Below are 21,112 nucleotides of genomic sequence, written 5' to 3'. Positions count from 1 at the left end.
TTGACTAAGCCTCTCTCACGAGCAAAACATGATCAGCACCAAGACTCCATGGGTGTTAGAATCATTACTATGTAATCTAGATTATTGACTCTAGTGCAAGTGGGAGGCTGAAGGAAATATGCCCTAGAGGCAATAATAAAGTTGTTATTTATATTTCCTTATATCATGATAAATGTTTATTATTCATGCTAGAATTGTATTAACCGGAAACTTAGTACATGTGTGAATACATAGACAAACAGAGTGTCACTAGTATGCCTCTACTTGACTAGCTCGTTGAATCGAAGATGGTTATGTTTCCTAACCATAGACATGAGTTGTCATTTGATTAACGGGATCACATCATTAGAGAATGATGTGATTGACTTGACCCATTCCGTTAGCTTAGCATAATGATCATTTAGTTTTATTGCTATTGCTTTCTTCATGACTTATACATGTTCCTCTGACTATGAGATTATGCAACTCCTGAATACCAGAGGAACACCTTGTGTGCTATCAAATGTCACAACGTAATTGGGTGATTATAAAGATGCTCTACAGGTGTCTCCGAAGGTGTTTGTTGGGTTGGCATATATCAAGATTAGGATTTTTCACTCCGTGTATCGGAGAGGTATCTCTGGGCCCTCTCGGTAATGCTCATCACTATAAGCCTTGCAAGCAATGTGACTAATGATTTAGTTGCGGATGATGCATTACGGAACGAGTAAAGAGACTTGTCAGTAATGAGGTTGAACTAGGTATTGAGATACCGACGATCGAATCTCGGGCAAGTAACATACCGATGACAAAGGGAACAACGTATGTTGTTATGCGGTTTGACCGATAAAGATCTTCGTAGAATATGTAGGAACCAATATGAGCATCCAGGTTCCGCTATTGGTTATTGACTGGAGATGAGTCTCGGTCATGTGTACATAGTTCTCGAACCCGTAGGGTCCGCACGCTTAACGTTCGGTGACGATTTGTATTAAGCGTTATGTGATTTGATGAACCGAAGTTTGTTTTGAGTCCCGGATGAGATCACGGACATGACGAGGAGTCTCGAAATGGTCGAGACATAAAGATTGATATATTGGAAGGTTGCATTTGGACATCGGAATGGTTCCGGGATGTTCGGGCATTTTTTGGAGTACCGGGAGGTTACCGGAACCCCCCGGGGAGTTAATGGGCCTTCATTGGCCCTAGTGGAGAGAGGAGGCGGCGGCCAGGTGGAGGCGCCCCCCCCCCCCAAGCCCAAACCGAATTGGACTAAGGTTGGGGGGGCGGGCCCCCCTTTCCTTCTCCCCTCTTCTCCCTTCCCTCCTTCTCCTAGTTAGAATAGGAAGGGGGGCCGAATCCTACTTGGACCGGGAGTCCAAGTAGGACTCCCCCATTGGCGCGCCCCCTCTAGGGCCGACCTCCTCTTCCCCCCTCCTTTATATACGTGGGAGGGGGGCACCCCAAAGGACACCAAAGTTTCTTTTAGCCGTGTGCGGTGCCCCCCTCCACGGTTACACACCTCGGTCATATCGTCTTAGTGCTTAGGCGAAGCTCTGCGCCGGTAACATCATGATCACCGTCACCACGCCATCGTGCTGACGGAACTCTCCCTCGTCCTCAACTGGATCAAGAGCTCGAGGGACGTCATCGAGCTGAACGTGTGCTGAACGTGGAGGTGACGTACGTTCGGTGCTTAGATCGGTTGGATCGCGAAGACGTTCGACTACATCAACCGCGTTACTAAACGCTTCCGCTTTCGGTCTACGAGGGTACGTGGACACACTCTCCCCGCTCGTTGCTATGCTTCTCCTAGATAGATCTTGCGTGATCGTAGGAAACTTTTTGAATTACTACCTTCCCCAACAGGTGGTGGTGCGACTGGCTTGGAGTCGACGGTGGTTGTTTGGTGGTGTTCTCTGGGGTTTGGTGGCGGTGCCTTTGGCGCTGCAGGGCGGCCATATGTTTCCCCCTCGTGAAGGTGTCTCGCTATGCATGCTCAAGACTCTCCTTTGGCGGCCGATGTGTTGCGGCGAGTGTCATGCTCTTGGTGATGTCTTGGTTCATCTTTGCTCTTTGATGGCGCCAGATGCCTCCCCAAATTGTTAATCATTCCGATCTTTCATGGCGGGGCACCCAGTCAAGGTTGTGTTTTTTGCACTCGTTGGTTGTGGATGCTCCTGAGTTGTGCCGTGGGGCTCGGTATGCACGCAATGCGGTGCATTAGGTTCCTCGCAAAGTCTAAGTATTGTGATCCCTCGACGACACCCCACAACTACTTGTGTCTTCCGTGGTGATGGTCCTTTTAGTCTGCTAGCTAGCTCCCGCCCTTGTTGGGTGTCTTGTTCTTCTCTTCTCCATGTAACCTTCTTGTACGGTTTCCGGCCCAGTTTCCCTTATAAACGGGTCAACTTGTTTAGGTTTTCGATCCGGTTTCCCTTATAAACTGGATCACTCTCCTGGCATAATGGCCACTTTGAGTAATATATTCAGGTGGAGGGACTCCTCCTCCGGTGATTCTACAAAAAAATGTTGCCAGGCTGTGTGTGTATTATTTGCCAGCTAATGCTAGTGTAGCAAAAAAGAATGAAAATGGTTGCATTATCTCCTATACAGAATTATTCGTGTTAAAAACTGCAGAGATTCAAGCATGAGCTCAAGCTATCTGCTACTCCCTCTGTATATTAATATAAGATCTTTTAGATAATTAGTGATCTAAAAGATCTTATATTAGTTTACAGAGGGTGTATATCATACTACTGCTCACGGCTGGACGAATGAATGTACAAAGTCAGGGCTGACATTAAGCTTGGTCTCGGTCTCGGACTTGGACTCATAAAGCGAGAGCCGGAAAATGGCATGAACTACGCAGTCGGGGTTGACATTGCAAATAGGGTCTACATGTGCATGCAGATTCAATCGTGACGACATCCTCTGCTGCCACATACTCAAGGTGGTGGATGTATGTGTCGCGAGGAACGCCGTTTGAGATGCCCTAAGGGCATCTCATGGCCGACTGTCGTTTGTTTGACGAACATCGCTGGAGATGCCCTAAGGTCATATGTGTGCTATTTTTTAATATATTTTTTCCATATGTTTGAATGATCTTGCGATAGTTACTATTTAAAACTAATAATATTCTATTTAATTGCTTACTGTTTATTTTGTTTTATTCCTCAGTCATCATCATGTCTACTAGTCGCATTTTGTTTAATCACTAACAATTACAAATTCAATATATTTCTAAATATTATGTGGAATAACATATTTGAAGTGATATAACTAAGTGAAAGTATGCTTTGATTATATTTTTTCTATATTATTTTCTCTGTTATATGAATTATAAAGAAAATAGGCCCTATTTTCATCTCCTCACGGCCCCCTCGAATTCCCGGAGACGTCTTGTTCCTTTCGCAGCCGATTTGAAGAAATTGCTCGACGGATCATTGTCGCATGTTCTTCTGGCTTGCAGACCGTGAGCGGTTGTTCGCAAACCCGTGGCTCTTTAGAAGAGTTGTCCTCCATGCAAGCTCGTTATGCACTCTTTGGGAGACGACTACTCCCTCCATCCACATATATAGGGCTTAGTTAAGTGAAAGTACGTCCTTGTGCATTACCGGTTCAACAATTTTTGCTTGATGTTACTTCACTCTGAAGTACTCGGTGGTAGCAGAATTTCGCGATCTATGTGTTTCAAAGAAGAAGAAAAGAGAAAAAAACTGCGTTCTATGGGATAGCACACCTCAATTCTTTCTTCGGTGTAAACTAATCTCCATCCTCTAAAATCTATGAAAATGACGCAACCCTCGAAGGCTTTTATATTATGGGACGGAGGGAGTAATAAACAACTAAAATAAAGGCATCACATCCATCTTCCGACAATCCTGGTCAGAGAGTTCTCCGACGGATTGTCCCTGTATAGGTTTTCTGCAACTTATACAATTAGTTTTCACTTTTCAGTTTGTATTTCTCCTTTTGATCGGTTTCTTGAGGTTGTAAATAACTTTGTTTGTCTAATTTACTGCAAATTGTCAGGCCGGTTTTTGCCCGCGATAGATCCCTAAAAAATGGAATGTTTTATTAGTAGTACACCTCTAAGAACACGAGTAGGATTAGAACAAGGAATACGAGTAAGCCAGTCTTGGCGCTTGGGTGGTCGCATCCCCCTCGGGTCATTGCCAAGTTTTAGGTGGTCCATGTACCCTTCTCTCGGCAGCGATGCAAGCCGCGAGATCCGAGACAAGAGAGGCATGGCACAACTCCACATCCGATCACGTACCCGGCCTAGAAAACAACACGCGCAGCTCAGGCAGGAAGGAACAGTCAGCAGCGGGTGCTCGTTCCTCAAGCCGTCTCTTCCACCACACCTCTAAACAAGGTTAGCATGATTTACTACCTGTAGAACCTTTTTCTTTTTTGCGAATGCACTACCTGTAGAACCTTAACAGTACGATCGAACGCCAAGCACCAGTGATCACACACGCGTGAACCAGATCATATCACCCATATCAATCTATCTAGTGAAACAATGAAACGAGGCGACACCCAGGATTTAGGGCACATGCACGCAGAACCGGACAAGGCGTGGCCCTGGCTGGCAAGACTGCAACTGCAAGTGGGCCAGGTTGCTCGTAGGTTGTGCCCGCGCGCGCCGAGCGGCTCGTCGTCTTCCCGGCCGCGCGCGTAGCGTAGACTGGACACTGGAGTCCTCCTCCTGTCTAGGCTGCCGCTGCCGCTGCTGATGATGCTGCGTGCACTGTTGACTGGGGCATGGCATGCAGATGCAGTGCAAACCATGGTCCTCCTAGCTAGCTAGTCCTGGCCGCGCAAAGGACTTGTATGAAAGTAACGGAGGTCGGCGGCCATGATGTACTATGTGGGTTGGGACGCAGGCAAAGTGATGTAAACTAATCTAAGCACTTACAGTGGACGGCATCTGCGGTGGAGCGGCGTTTCCTGTGACGCATCGACGTCGTGGAGTCTCAGTGGCGAGACACAACAAAGTTTCGGTGACGGATGCGTGATGATGAACGCGCGTAGGGAGGAGGCGTTGTCTGGTGTGGTGGGGGCGTCGACGGCAGGCCGAGCAAGGTCGATGTGTCAGTACCTGTTCTGAAGATGAATTGATGAAAGACGGAACTATGAGAGTGCGTCAGACCGGTTTGTGTTCCAGACCCGGTATGTGGCTTGGTCGGGCCTCCGGCTTTAGATGTTAGGCTAGTTGAGAGGTCTGGGTATTTGGCTCACACTTTTTACACCTCTTCATCAATGGATAAAAGTAGCGATAGATGTTACCAAGATGGCGGCTTCAGACATATTGATGTATTACGTACTATGTAAGTTCTTTGTGAATAATTAATAAATGAGTGCATGCATCTTTCAGATGCAGAGGCCGGGGTCATCCTCATTTTCTAAAAAAAAGCACTTACAGTATAGCTAGTATAGCAGCCTACCGGCCGGCAGAAAACAATCTCGCCGGCATGCATGCGGCGAGTGTGACTGATTCCGAGAGAGACACACACACTACGCGTGTGTTATCGACCACCATTACAGAACGGTCTGTACTCTGAACAGACGAGCCATCAAAATTCAAAACGACAGTATTATTGCATATGATACGGCATCTCCCGTTGAAGACTTGACAGGTCGCGGATATCGAGCTTGTATGATCAATCAAACCGTACTACACAGCAAACAATAAATCGATGGTTGATTTTGGCGCTATGCCCGCGGGATGCGACGTTCCTTGTTCTTACTATGCCTTGCTCCGTGGGAGCGAAAGGAAGAGGGACAGAGGCGGAGCAAAGGTTCTCCCTGTCCGCAAACATGTCCCCCCTCCCTGGTTCTTCCATCACGGCCGCGTGCACCAAGAGGCGCACTGTAGCCGGCCGCATGCAGTGACGAGCACTATGCCGCGTACTGTTTCGGCAGAGCAAGCAAAAGAAGAACTCGGTTCGCCACCGAGCTAGCTTACTGTGCCTGCCGCCGTCCTGCGTCAGCCGGAGGTGCCAATGCAAGTACAGCTACAGCTACAGCTACGACATACAAGCTCCTCGAAGAAGAGAAGATTTCTTTCATTCATTCACGCGCAAACAAACAAACAACAGACAAACAGAGGAGGAGGAAGAAGAATCATCATCTACCAGTTCATCACTAGGATCGAAACCCGTCGGCTGATTTCTCTTCCCCGAAAACAGATACAAATCAATAGCCAAGGTTATTCACAGCAACAGCAACCGTGGTATGGTCGGTTGCAGAGAAAAGCTAAAACGAGAACGAAGAGCAAGAAACTAACTACTGCTAATATAACCCCTACTGAGTACTAACTAGTATAGTAACTAGCTAGGTAGAGAAGGTAGGAGATGAAATGCCTGGCGTGCCCCATGTATGCCATGTCGCCGCGGATGATAGGAATGGTGGCAAAGCTGGCCGGCTCAATTCCTCGACCACCACGTCACCGCCCTATCAGCAGCAACTATCCTCCATCGTCGGAGGACACGGCACGCGGAGGAGGAAGCCGGGGCAATGGCCGGTGCCACCCGGGAGCGACCTCGACGACGATGCATCGGGTTCCAGCTTGACGACGACGCGCGTGCGCACGGCAGGGCACGGATGGAACCATCGACGGTGTGCAGCGGTGGGGCGGAGGGTGGTGGTGGTGGCGGTGTGGCCTCACCCCGGCTTTACTACAACTTGACTTCGGGGAGCAAGCAAGGGAGGGAGCAGTGCGTAGTATCAAGGCGGGGAGGGGAGGAAATGGCATGGAGCCCAGCCCTGCATGGTTATGCTGCTGTCTCCGGCCGGCCCGGTGGTGACCTCGGCCGCTGTGTGTGTGCCCGCGAATTTATGTAGCCTGCTGCCTGCGCGACGCAGGCTCATCGGAAGACGCACACGCAGTGCAGTCCCGCGACTCGTCATCTCGGTGCCATGTTCCGCAGCGCCCTTGTCTTTCTCTTCTAAGAAAAAAGAAACGCCAGTAATTTTCCAGCAGCTTAGTGGTACCCGTATTGTTCATGCGGAATGCACGTCCTGGGTCTCATTCATGCAGATCAACGAATAGTACGGTGCAAATCCATTACTGTCAAGAAGAAGAAACAGCTAATTAATTCCCAGGCATGCGTGATTGATCCATTTCAAACAGCTACTACTAATAATTCCCGATGCACCTCGCGCTCACTGATTTACAAATCGCTATCCGACACGTCACATTGCACGCAAAGGAACAAGAATGCCCCAACAATACTTCTACTACTAGCATAATGTGTACTCCCTCCATTCCTAAATATAAGTCTTTTTAGATATTTCACTATGGACTACATACGGAGCAAAATGAGTAAATCTACACTTTAAAATATATCTAAAATATGTCTATATACATCCGTATGTAGGTTGTAGTGGAATCTCTAAAAAAACTTATATTTAGGAACGAAGGGAGTACAGCGATTCCTTGGCATGCCAGAAATCAACATTTTTATGTACAGCTCATCATGCATGGTCCACACTCCACAGCAGCGACGACAGTTTGGTACAAAAATGATAATGGTCCAAGCAGTACAGCAAATTGGAAGGAAAAAATACGGAGCACATGGACGGACCGACAAGGCACGAGTTGAGCAATGGAGCTGTGCACTAAAGAGTGTACAGGAAATGGCCAGCCAACCAAACCAACCGGCGGCCTACTATATGTATGTGTCTGTATTTCTCTCTTTCTCCCGTATAGTACTTGCTATTCAGCAAAATTTAACTTAATGAACAAACGGCGGCTACGATCTATCTGTATGATGGTGTGTACCTATTATGCTACCTGAAAAGCAGGAGAAAAATTCACTTCTGGTAGCAGCAGCAACTTTTGGTACCAACCCTTGTATATAAAGCTAATTGATGGACAGCGCTACGGACGAAAATATAACCATCAGGATCATGTGGCGTCGTTCCCGTTTTCTGCAGGTCGAGCACCTGGGGTGGCGTCGTTCCCGTTTTCTGCAGGTGGAGCATCTGGGGTGGCGTCGTTCCCGTTTTCTGCAAGTGGAGCATCTGGGGTGGCGTCGTTCCCGTTTTCTGCAGCTGGAGCATTTGAGGTGGCGTCGTCTGTGGTCAGGGTGGATAGACTGTCGGACAGTGAGTTTGCCTCTTCGCTCTCAGACGGTGCCGCTGTCGAAGCACCATCCTCCGAGCCAATGTCGGAAGTTGCGTCCGAAGCCATGCTAGATGGCTCTGATGCTTCAGATATTTCAGGCTGTGGTTGTCTCAGCAGGCTCCAATACATGATGCTAGCTGTAAGAGTTAGGATCATCTTCTGGTTCACCTGTTCAATCAACATGAACAAAAGGAGGATATAAAACCAACAATATATGCACAGCAGTGTTTCAATTCTCAATCAACAAGCATCATCAACATTTCTAAAGGTAAAAGATTCCAAGAAGTAGATGAATTTAGCTCCGATCCAGTTTAATTCATTGGAAAATGAAAATATTACAGGCTCAGTTCCATATTCGTAACAATGGCCCTTTACCTCTATGATGTCCTCTGGCAGTAGAAACACAGAACATCCGAGCTTTCTTGCAACACTAATGATGTAGGTAGCATTTAGCTTCTTTTCCTCGTCTGCAAAATCAAAAGAAATTACCCATCAGCCAGTACTATGGTTCTTCTATTTGTAAAGAAAGCATATAATTAATTAATCAGAAACCAATTCATGAAATAGTCAAATAGCACATGTGGATCAAGAACAGACCAGCTTCTCCCTTTGTAACCACTTTCCAGTTCACAACCCTTGGCTGAACTGCACTAAGAAGTTCAAGAAAGAACACTCCATTTGATAAGCTCTTATCCTGAAGGGGAAAATGGCAAGAAAAACATTAACAGCTGGAGTTTCTGATATGGTCACGCGAAAGCTATGGATATTAAAGTCACCTTGAAGCTTTCCATTCGAGATGTTCTTCCGGATGTTTTCACTTTGCTGTTTGCCCAGTTCAGTATATCTGCATCAGTAATTTGCTTTCCTTGGGATCCTTTGGAGTGGGATCTCAGTCTGTTTAGCAATTGAAGGATATTAAATCTCATCAATTGCCACAGAAGTGCTGAAAGACAACACAGAGAAACTCAAATTATATGTCCACTAAGTTATCAAGAACAGTGCATTAGCATTCACTATAAAGTTCGATGTGATCGAACTCACCAACTATCAATTTCTTATTTCCCTGAACAATATCATTCCCAGCTAAATTTACTAATGAAAACTTTAACTCCTTCCCAATTTTTACAACTTGATTGCAGTTCTCCAGTTTCCTAAATGGCAACTTAATTGGAGGTTTTGATGCCAACTTCCAATTGACAGATCCAGGAGAAACTTTGTCAAGTACTTCAAGAAGTACCCATCTGAAAGATCATAAAATAAATTATCAACTCAGCAATTGATATAACACAATAACACAAGACATCATGAAAATAGTCTTGTTACCCATTGCGAACATCTTCAAAAACATTATTCACGTATGACTCGACCCCAAGGCTGTTGATCCACATTCGGAAGGCCCTTTCTTCTCTGGATACTAGAACATCATCACGTGATGCTGACTGTGTGAGTGTAACTTGTTTAATGTCACTAGTTAGACCATTCCTGCGCATCATGGAATGATATCATTGAAGTGATCAATGGTCAGCACGGAAAAATCGTTAAAATCGACCCAAGGAACTTCCAATTTAAAATAGCTCGTATGACTTTGATCATATCTTAAATTTCTAGATCATTTTCAAGAGCAGGAAAGTCGGCACTTACCGATGCTGGAATATTTGTGCAACAAATGCAAGATTCAAGTTGGCAGAACCCTCAGTTATATCCTTTGGTGTAAGGTATCTTTTGCAGTCCAACTTCTCTGCTTGTTCAAGTACCATTTTTGCCCTTTCATCAGGATCCTTAGTCTCCAGTGTGGTTTCAGGGGAAGTCTCTGGAGCAAGAGCCTTTAGAAGATAAGCATAGGCTTCACCATCCTGTAAATAATTAACTTATGTGACCATCGGAAGTTGAACAGAGCAAGAACAGACGCATGACAAAGAACAACATAATGATGGATCAAGTACAGAGCGACATAACGTACGCTGTATTACATAAAATGAAGAAAGTAACATAAAGTGTTTTGATAAACAATGTTGAAAAGCTAGCTGTTGCGTTGCCCACAAAACTCAAATTCAACAAGAAGATCAACCAAATGTGTAACAGGCAGATTTTTGTATCATTGCAGGTGTATCAAAATTGCATATAATTAAGTGATTATAAGTGTTGTGACATGTTCTGTCATATGCACCTTCACATCCGAAGAGAAATTGTTAACAGTTTTCTTGTAGCCAGCCTTTTTCAGATGATGGTTCATCCATCGAAGCAGCATCTTTTCTGGTGACAAGCTCAACACCTCATCTATATCCTGTACAACATGCAATAAAATGGATTTTGTTTTGAGCAAAGATGTACACCGGGAGCTGAAACAAAGGTAAAACACTTCTACTTACCTTACTGTCATCAAACAATTCCACAAGCTGGGGTGTCTTCTTAAGATTAAGATCAGCCAAAAGTTGAATCTGATAATAAGTGAAACAACTCTTTAGTTGATGAAGGAGGAGTTCAACCATAGTGTGTCCATTGAATTGCATAAAAAATGTGAATCTCATTTCAATACTTACCTTTATGATTTGAGATATCAATCCAAGAACTAAATGAGGCTGCCAAAGAAAACAATAGAAGTATGTGTAAGTCACCACTTGGTTTTTTTTTTTTAAGGGAATTTATAGAACTGAATATGGGAATTGGGAGCATTTTCCCTTTAGGGTAAGGTGGCTTAAAACAACTGACACATGAAAATCAACAAAAAAATATGAGATGTACTAACTACTAGTAAGTGATAAAGTGCATAAGGACAGTCAGCAGTTAATAATGAGAACAGTATTTATACCTAAATTTACCTACAAATTCATCAAAAAGATTATATATCAGTATACAGGACATGAAAGATTAAAGGGAGATAAATGATTTATCTCATTGCAAAAGAAGAAGGATAATTTAGAGCGCTGCAACATTTATCATGATCTACAAGAAAGGATAACAAGTAGGGAACACAAGGCATACCCTTCCTTCCACTAAATCCTGGGTGCCAATGTTGACAACAGTACATCCAATGGCCTTTGCAGAGTTGAGGCACAGTGTGTGGTTTTCATTCCTCTCCCATGGGTTAAGAACTCTTTTCTTATTTATTGCTCTCTCATCAATGGTCCCAGGTACAGCTACATTGATCAACTTACTGACAAAAGATCCATCAACGAATTAACATCAGCTACAACTAGCAGACAGTTTCTGTTGAAAGAGTAAATTGGCATGCGCCATGTAGCTAGCTAGAAAGCCTTCTCACCAGAGCAGCACACCATCCCTAATAAGATCGAATAGCTGGTTGCCGGATGGGTCGATTGGCAAGTACTTCTTCAAGAATGGGTCTTCACCAAGGTAAGTGTTAATATGCGCCACGTAAGAAGACTTCTCCGCCTGGTTGAGATTGTGCAGCAGCGTAGTGATGGTGGATTTGAGGAACGACGACGAGTTCTTGCGGCCGCCAGCCCCGCCGCCGCCAGCAGTGGCGCTTCCTTCCTTGGCGCTTACCCTTGCTTGCAGATTCAGGTACTCCTGCAAAAACACCACACCAAATTCCCCATCCGAACCGAATCTGTAAGACAATGACACGCTCTTCCCCTCCACAGTAATACTAGTAATACTACTAGTCAGGAACTCAGAGGATCGCCGAGATGTACCCGGAGGAAGGACTCGAACTCAATCTCCTGGTCGCTGTCGGGGTACGACTCCGACAAGAAAGCGGCGATCTCCTCCTCGGGGACCACTTCGTGAAGTCCCCTGAGCTTCTTCATCAGCCCCGGGAGGTTCTTGGTGGTGACATGGCCGGAGTCCCTCTTCAGAGACACGAACTGCAACCCACAACGACACAGAAACCTCGAGTTGGAGCGGAGGTGACAGAGGAAACCCTTCTGACAATAATTGTGGTTTTTGGAGCAGAGAAGCAAAGAAGAAGCCGTGGATTCGGGTTGTCACCTTGGCCTTGAGCGATCGGAGCTCGACCTGCGTGAACTGGCCCTGCAGGGAGGGGTCGGAGACGACGACCCCGACGAAGCCGGACATTTCCCCTCGCCACGGCCCGATTCGACCCGGCTCCGGCGCGGCTGCGGCGAGATTTCAGATCAGGGAGGAGGGACAGATCGTCCGCGCGCGGGTGGGGGGCGGCGGGGAGGGGTTGCGGGGACGAAGATCAGGATACCTTCCGAATTGCTCACGGTAATTCTGCCGTGCAGCCTCTGCTGTTCCTTCTCTCGCTGGCGTGCTTTCCTTGTGCTGGGGGGAAAAGGTGGGCAATGGCGTCCGGGAACTCCCAGATTTGGTGGGGGCGGGAGGGAGGGAGGGAGGGAAGGGGGAAGTGGCGGAGACGAGGAGAGGAGGTAAGGGTGGGGTCTGTTTGTTTCGTTAGTTTATTGTGTCTTCGCTTTAGGTTTTCCTCGGGGTTAAGGCACTGGATGGAAAGGGTAAAAGCAGGCAAGCAAGCAAAATGGAGATCAATAAATAATGAAGCAAAAAATTTGACCCAAAAAAATACTAGGATGATTTTTTTGTTTGATTTTTTTTTCTTGATGGAGAGAGATTGATGATGTGCTTAGCTGCGCATGCTCACAACCGGAAAAAGTCTTCGGAGAACTGTTTCTCTAACACGTGTGACGGCTGAATCCTCGCATTAAGGCGGCTTAGGATTTACATGTATATGGTTATAACTTTTGTTATCCTTGTTGCTCTTTGTACTACCATGATTGATTATGAATAGATCAAAAGTTTCTCTTGAAAAATGTCATAAGGGGTTGTGTGATTTTGCTTGTTGTTTTTAGCGGATTAGTTTTATTACCGACAAAAAGATTACTGCTTATGTCTACACGCTGGTACAAAATTATAAAAGAAAATGAAAACCATAAATATATTATTCATTGCAGTTATACTACCTCTATCCAGATTTATTAGGCCCCTTTATATTTTGGGTTAAACTTTGACCGTAGAATTGATTTGCAAAATATACGAGACATGTCATAAAAATTCTATTGTTAGATTTGTAATCAAATGAAATTTCCAATTATATATTTTTTGACATGTATCTCATATTTTATTGCGCAAATGTATGGGTCAAACTTTGACTCAAAATGTGAGGGGGCATAATAAACTCGGAAGAGAGTAATAATGATGTTACAAAAAAATTCCATCTATCTACAATCAAAGTTGAAGAAGTTTAAATACGGATTCTAGTAAGCCATTCATTTGTTTGTTCACTTGCACATATTCTAGTGAGTGTATTCTTGGGAGCAGCCCACTTTCTTTTCCCTCACCCTTCCCCCTCTTGCGTTGACCCCCTTTTTGGAACTCAACTAGAGCTTCCTGGTCTGATCCAACGCTTTGTCCAACATCGATGGTTGCCGAGAGGTGTGCATGTCTTCCTTATGTATATTAGGCCAGTAGTTATGGCGTTATGTCGTGGTTTGGCGACATGTTGTCGGTGTGCTTTGATCCCTTGCCAGCGAACGGTGTATGGAGCTCGCCTTCCTCCTCCTTTGACCCACCTGCGTGATGGATGACGGCAAGAGGCGGTGGTTTTGGGAGAAGCACTTTCAATAAGCTTGGGGAGAGATTCGGGGTCATCCTTTCTTCTTCTTCTTCTTCGCCGGCATGGTGTCGGCCGAACAAGGAGAGGTCGATCTGACTACTGTCTTCGCCGAGCTGGAGTTCTTTAGGGATTGCAAGCTTCCTTGTGGGTCTAGCGTTTCCTTCATCCCGTTGCATCGACCTCGGCCACATAAGTTGTAGGTCATCAAGGGTATTTGCTTCTCGTGTGCCGTCTTCAACCTCCATGTGAGGCCCTTGGCTCCTTGCTCGTCATTGGCAGGCTTGTGTCGCAGACGATGGCCATGGAGTCTCCAACGAGATTGCTACATGTGACTGGACTTGACCATGGTCCTCTTGTATGGTTTGGGGACCTATTTGCAAAAAGGAAGAACCATCTTGTAAAAAATTGTTTGTTTTTAGGTCCTCCATGCAGTGTTTGCGATATTTTTGTTGATAGCTTACCAAGCTGACCACTTGGTCTCTATGCAGTGTTGTACTCCCTCCGTACTAAATTACTTGTCCATAAATAGATAGAAATTGATGTATCTAGATTTAAAAATACGTCTAGATACATTCATTTTTACGACAAATAATTCGGGGCGAAGGGAGTATTAAATTTGATATGAAATGGAGCTTGAGCCTTTGAGCCCCTACCGCTGTTCAAAAAAAAAATGGTTAGTGTATTCTTTACAATCATTTTGAATGAACAATTGTTTTGTTGGACATTTGCAGCGTTAAACCTACATGCTGCCACATACGGAAAAATGGGTAAAATCAGGATAATTGTACTCTTATTAGTGGGTGGTTACGGTGAGTAGCAGTGTGCCAGTGTGCATGTTGTTCCCGTGCACGAGCGGCCGACAATCCGGTTCGGTACACGACGCGCCCTCTCGCCATGTTACTATCGGCGAGCCGAAAGCGTCACCGCCGCTTCCGAAATAAGAGGAAGATACAAAGCACGTCACCGGCCTTCGGCTTGGCGCGTTGCTACCTGGTGCCATTCCCGCCGGAACACACCAACAGCGCGGACCTGTACAGACACATGCCCGCCGGTCCATCCTCCCACCGCCCACGCGCCCGTCACTGCGGACACGCGTGACCCATCGGCCGGTGCGCACGCGTATGGCGCCGATGTGTTTATCCGCCGCCACCGGAGGACCTCATATTCGCCTGAATTCATTGCCAAGGACAAGGACGCGTCTATCCGGAAGGACTGGGCGAACTGAAGTTTGCAGCACGAGTCGCATGACCGGGCGTGCAGTTCACGACCGCCGCGGGAAAATCAGGAGGCGCTGCTACGTGGTCGATCTAGCAAAACGGATTTCCTTCGGTCAAAATTATGTATTGTGCTGCCGTCATCCGGCCGGACTAAACAACACGCCGGCCCACGAGTATGGGACGAAATGACGAATGGAAGATGTACTACAGAGTAGAGTACGCGGACCCATGCGCCGACCGGGCACGGCTGAATGAATCGCGTATGCTACTCCGATCACGTGCGACCGACGACATGGAGGAGGCAGCCTCAACGTGCTCGCTACTTTTTTCCTTTGAACCAGGATCTCGTGACTTTTCTCGCGTGCACTTTTAATTCTTTTTTTATTTAGAGGAATTTTTTCAGGGGGATTTAGGGGAACTATGCTCACTTTAACCCGTGGAGACATGGAATATCCTATTTGGCGCTTAAGGCGCTGAATACTACCTTGTTGGTAGACAGAGCCCAAACCTTCCCACACATGTTTTATATGGGCTGGCCCATGCAAGCTTCCAACCCCTCCTGCTTTTGGGAAGCTTCCAGATTCTTTTGGCTCGTTATATTTTTTTCTTTCTTTTATACACTTTTTTATCACTCCGTTCCGAATTAATTAAAGAAAACTCTTCCAATCAACCTGCTAATTTCTGGGTTCATCCGCCGCTTCGCTCGTGTGGCACCTGTTCACGTGACGTGGTGCCCATGGCTCCCTCTACCTTATCCAACCTTAACCACTTTATTCCTTATCCTGAGCATTCTCTTGCCCACCTGCAAGGCTGCAACCTTCTACCTCTCGCCCTCCTACATCTGACTGCATAGCAAGGTAGCCATCAACTATCTCCGTTCATATCTTGCAGCTCCTTCACCACGGCTAGGCGCAAATCTGGTGGTGAGCTTGCAAGCTGCAACACATGGTGGGTCTGTAGCAGCGGCGGCGGGGCGCTCCCCGGCTTGCGGCAGGGGCAGCAGTGCTTGCAACTGCAGATCACGGTCATCTGTTGCCTCCACCACGGCCATCGGTCGTCGCAGGTCCGTCGGCCGCCGTGGAGCATCCGGCTCTGCTTGGCACGGCCGTCGACGACCTCCTCCCATCGCCCCCGACCATCACCGACCACCCCCTATTTGCAATTGCAACGACAGAGCTGAAAAAAACGGAGGCGAACGGCGGCGACATGGTGTTTCTGCCACATGATTTCCATTGCAAATTTTCTGCAACATCACGTGTGTTGCAGAAATTCCTTCTGCAACAACTCCTGTGTTTCAAAAAAGTGAAGATAAAAAAATCCGCAACATCTTTGTTGCAAAAAAATTCTGTAACAATACCTCTGTTACAAAAAAAATATGTAACAAGATTTCTGTTGCAAAAAGAAAATTCTGCAACGAGACCTCTGTTGCAAAAAAAAATTGTAACAAGACTTCTGTTGCAAAAATAAAATTCTGCAACAAGACCTCTGTTGCAAAAATAAATCTGCAACAAGACTTTTGTTGCAATGATGGAGGCGTCGCTTGGCCGCTCGATACGCTACATCTGACGGCTCGCGACCCGGCTGATCTTTGTGAAAGATCAGCCGCGGACGCGTAGCGTCGCCCATTAATTAACGCAACCTCTATACAATGTCTTACTTACATTGTATAGAGACTCCATCAATTAATTCGGATTGGAGGGAGCAGTTTTTCTTTTCATGTTTTCGCTTCTTTCTTAATTCTTGCTTATCTTTAAAAAATCATGAACTTTTTCATTTTCATGAACATGTTTGAATTTGTGATTTTTAAAATCTTAAGTTTTACTCAAATTGTATTTTTTTAATTCACAAATAGCTTTTCAAATTATAATCGTTTAATCTATACAAACCAGGGTCATGCGCAAAAGAGCCCGTCCAGGTGTACACTATAGTGGTCGTTTTGCACCTTAACCGCAGAATAGAAGCTCCTTGCAATCACGTCTTTTTTCTTGAAAGAACCTCACTGGCCTTTTTGTAAGAGAAGTGCACTTGCGCGTCCTTGATGGCCCAACGCCAAACGGTCACACGCCTCTATAAGATGTGTATTGGGCCGGTCCGCGAAGCATCCCTTGGTCCTCTACCTCAATCTATCGTTCACAAAGCATGCATGTACTCAAGGGCAGATCTAGGGTGGGCAGGGTAGGCTGCCGCCCACCCTGGGATTTTAGGTTAGTCTATAGACCACAGGTTATTAGAAGATGCCTAGCAACAACCTACTGCTCGTCTTGACCCGCATGTAGACACGCATTGGAGCAAGCCAGCCCTAGTAGCCACAAGAGCTCTCCCCTACATCATCGCATAGGCCCCCCCTCCTCTTCCGTGTCTAACGGCCTCATCAGCGGCAAGAGGAGTGGGGATCTATCGGTCCATTATGTTTTTTCTCCTTAGGTTTTTGTTACCTCGGCGGCATCGACGAGGTGGTGGCAGCGATGGCGTGTTGGAATGTCCCCCCTCCTACCTCGACAACTTCTAATCCAACGCCGACATAGGGCATGTGATAGTTGCGTCCCCATATCTATTATCTCTCTTCAGATCTTGGTAGTTGGCTTGCGATTCCTTTGCAAGATGGCTAATGCTCTTCTTCCTCCCTAATGGTTGCGAGCGAAAGTTTCTTTGCGAATTGAGACCTCGCTGATCCAAGGACTTTGCCGTCACGGCCAAGGTGTGGTCATCGGTTTCAGATCCCACACAGCCCAAGTGGCTCAATCCATCAAGCGGCATAAGAAACCTCAAGGATGATCCATCAGTGGAGTTCTCGTGGAGGCGGTGATGGATCCTTGCTGGAGCTCTCTCAGTGGGTGAATGACAACTCGTCAGTGCTAGTGGTTGTTATTTTTCTATCTTGAAAAGTTTGTTATGTAAAATTGCAGTTCTATTCTTCTTATCCAAAGAAAGCAATTTGTATTCTACAAAATAGCGAACCAGACCTGGTGCCTCTCCTGACTAGCCGACTCCCCTGACTTTGATTCTGTTGGAAACCGTAGTAGAAAAAATCGCCCTACGAACTTCCAGGAACAATATGAAGATGCATATAGGGTTTAGATCAACGATCATTACCGACTCCGGAGTGCAGCGAAAGTAGACGAGTCGGTGTAGATCGTATTTCGAGTCCCATGAACCGTTGATGATGATCCCACGAACCGCCCTCGAATGATCCCTCAAACAAGAGACAGAAAGCAAGACCTCTCTACTTGGTTGCAAGCGGACGGTCTTCATGATCCGGCAGCGCTTCGCCGTCCAGAGCTAATCGTCGCCGGAGAATTAGCGGGAGGAGATTAGAACCACACTAGGCTTCTAATTATGAGGATTAGAGGAACTAGGTCTAGCTCTAATTAGTGCAAGTAGGACCTATTAGAACTCGAACTAGATGAACTAGAGGAGGCTCCAAAACTTCTGTATAGAAATGAGCCAATACCTCGAGTATATATAGGTTAGAGGGGAGGATGGGCTGCCAAGAGGAGGGGAAGGACTCCCATCCCTTGAGCCGGCCAAGGGGGGAAGGAGGAGTCCTTCCCCCTCCCCAATTCGACCTCCCCTAGAGGGAAATGGGACATGGTAGTAAGGAGAAGCTTCAAAAGATCAAGTCCATCCTAGAGGAGTGAGGTGGTAGCTCGGAGACTAAGTATATACTAGGCCAATATATATGACAGGCCATGGAACACCAAGAAGCTAATGATGTTGGTGGTATATTTTGTATATCTACTAATCTTAGTTTGTAATGCCTAATGCAAACAATGTGATCAACTATTAGGCTAGCTAGCAAGCAATCATATGGGTCCTTGTTGTGATCCTTGGTATTACCTCTTTTATTAACCACTTGTATGAATTGTACTTCTTATGCCCACTTAGGTAAGAGTATGCAACCTGTTATACTCCAGATGAATGTTATGAGTCTTTGTTGTGGTGTTTGTTTCAATTTGTATATCACAAGTCACGTGCTAGTTCTATGTGCATGTTATTGATTCTTGTATCATCGATCTTGGCAACAACATTACAGATAAGTGGACTCCATAGATAGTCCACACAAACAATTTAGATACGTAGCATAGTGCATACAATAATAGATAGGACCCAAACTAACCTCATACATAGTTCATACCATTGCAACACCAGCAATATGGATAGGTACTATAGTGGTTACAACAATAGAAAGAAAAGTAGATAGATAGGTAGCATACTGCATACAACAGCACTAGAGAAGACTAAGTCTCAACCACTAAACGCAATGATAGAATCTTCCTCACAAATCCCCTTGATCTTCTCCAGCTTGCCCTTGTGAATTTCTCCAACTTTAGTTAGCTCAGAAATGTGTTGGGTTCTACAGTAGGGTGCGTTGACTACAAATTAAAATTTTCCTACACGCAGAACAACCAAGAACATACTAAAGGAGATGGATCACGGATCGTTACCACTAGACTCGTGGTGTCGTGTAGCGGAAGAAGAGCTGGGGCAGCGCGTCCGCGTGGATCGTCTCCTCCTCATCCGATCTCCCTCGAACAACTGGTCTTCGGATCCCACATACTGGTTCACCGGAGCGGCGCAAGGGCACCGCCTCTAATGGTATCCGCGCGTGCAGGAGGAACACCATGCGGCGGACTGCTAGGTCCGATCACACAGCCGGCGGCGAGTGGAGGTGGCCACTTGCAACACATGCAAAGCCCTAGCGACAACGCCGAAAAAGCGACCAATCAAATGAGTGTGCCGCACCCCCACTATATATAGGCATCCGTCATGGGCTCAACACTTGGTCCTCGCATGGATCCTAAAGCCGAAAGTCTGTTCAGTCTGGATCCAAGTTCGAGTAGGATCACACTTGACTCGTGGAGTCGGATGCGGCCTCTCAGATTCCTTCCCTTAAGCGCGCGACCCCTTAGGTTCTCATTCACTTGGTCGTGAGTCAAATCACATCCGGCTCAGCTATTCGGTAGCGGCCTCTAGCAAAGCATGCCGATTCCAAGTGTCCGATGAAGCTGGTTAGGTGAACCTGTATATCACACTTCTGTTCCTTTTCCCACACGATATATGTTATCGGTGATGGAAATATGCCCTAGAGGCAATAATAAAATGGTTATTAATACATTTCCTTAATCATGATAAAGGTTTATTATTCATGCTAGAATTTTATTGACCTAAAACTTAAATACATGTGTGGGTACATAAACAAATACCGTGTCCCTAGTATGCCTCTACTCGACTAGCTCGTTGATCAAAAGATGGTTAAGGTTTCCTAACCATAAACATGTGTTGTCACTTGATAACGGGATCACATCATTAGGAGAATGATGTGATGGACAAGACCCATCCATTAGCTTAGCATATGATTGCTCAGTTTATTGCTACTACTTTCTTAATGTCAAATACATATTCCTTCGACCATGAGATCATGCAACTCCCGGATACCAGAGAAATACCTTGTGTGCTATGAAACGTCACAACGTAACTGGGTGATCATAAAGATGCTCTACAGGTATCTCCGAAGGTGTCTGTTGAGTTGGCATGGATCGAGATTGGGATTTGTCACTCCGCGTGACGGAGAGGTATCTCTGGGCCCTCTCAGCAATACAGCATCACAAGAAGCTTGCAAGCAAAGTGACTAAGGAGTTAGTTACAAGATGATGTATTGCGGAACAAGTAAAGAGACTTACCAGTAACGAGATTGAACTAGGTATGGAGATACCGACGATCGAATCTCGGGCAAGTAACATACCGACGGACAAAGGGAACTACATATGTTGTCATAAAGGTTTGACCGATAAAGATCTTCGTAGAATATGTAGGAACCAATATGGGCATCCAGGTCCCTCTGTTGGTTATTGACCGGAGAAGCGTCTCGGTCATGTCTACATCATTCTCGAACCCATAGGGTCCACACGCTTAACGTTCGTTGATGATATACTATTATATGAGTTATGTTTGTTGGTGATCGAATGTTTTTCGGAGCCGGGATGAGATCACGGACATGACGAGGAGCTCCGGAATAGTCCGGAGGTAAAGATTGATATATGGGATAATAGTGTTTGGTTTCCGGAAGGGGTTTCAGATGTTTCCCGAAATGTTCTGGTATGAGAACACTTTATTTGGGCCAAGGGGTAAAGCCCACGTGGTTTTAGGAAGGTGCAAAAGGAAGTTTTGTGAAGGCCAGGGGCCAGACGCCAGGGACCCTGGCGTCTGGTCCTGGAGTCTGAGAAG

General features: G+C 46.0%; 1 protein-coding gene across 1 annotated transcript; it reads right to left on the bottom strand.

Annotated features, from left to right (window-relative positions):
• Positions 1-7,414: 7,414 nt before the first annotated feature.
• Positions 7,415-12,449, bottom strand: LOC123145312 (fimbrin-4). The gene is made up of 15 exons (XM_044564690.1): positions 12,291-12,449; positions 12,068-12,195; positions 11,773-11,943; positions 11,379-11,647; positions 11,099-11,270; positions 10,657-10,695; positions 10,486-10,554; positions 10,284-10,400; positions 9,758-9,969; positions 9,440-9,598; positions 9,158-9,357; positions 8,893-9,059; positions 8,714-8,810; positions 8,492-8,583; positions 7,415-8,284 (listed from the first exon to the last, which is right to left on the bottom strand). Exons 2-15 carry the CDS (start codon positions 12,152-12,154, stop codon positions 7,898-7,900), a joined length of 2,238 nt encoding a protein of 745 aa, XP_044420625.1. The 5' UTR covers positions 12,155-12,195; positions 12,291-12,449; the 3' UTR covers positions 7,415-7,897.
• Between the last annotated feature and the right edge of the window lie 8,663 nt (positions 12,450-21,112).

The sequence above is a fragment of the Triticum aestivum genome, chromosome 6D (assembly GCF_018294505.1).
Source record: "Triticum aestivum cultivar Chinese Spring chromosome 6D, IWGSC CS RefSeq v2.1, whole genome shotgun sequence".
NCBI lineage: Eukaryota > Viridiplantae > Streptophyta > Magnoliopsida > Poales > Poaceae > Triticum > Triticum aestivum.
This window is presented reverse-complemented; position numbering and strand designations above follow the sequence as displayed.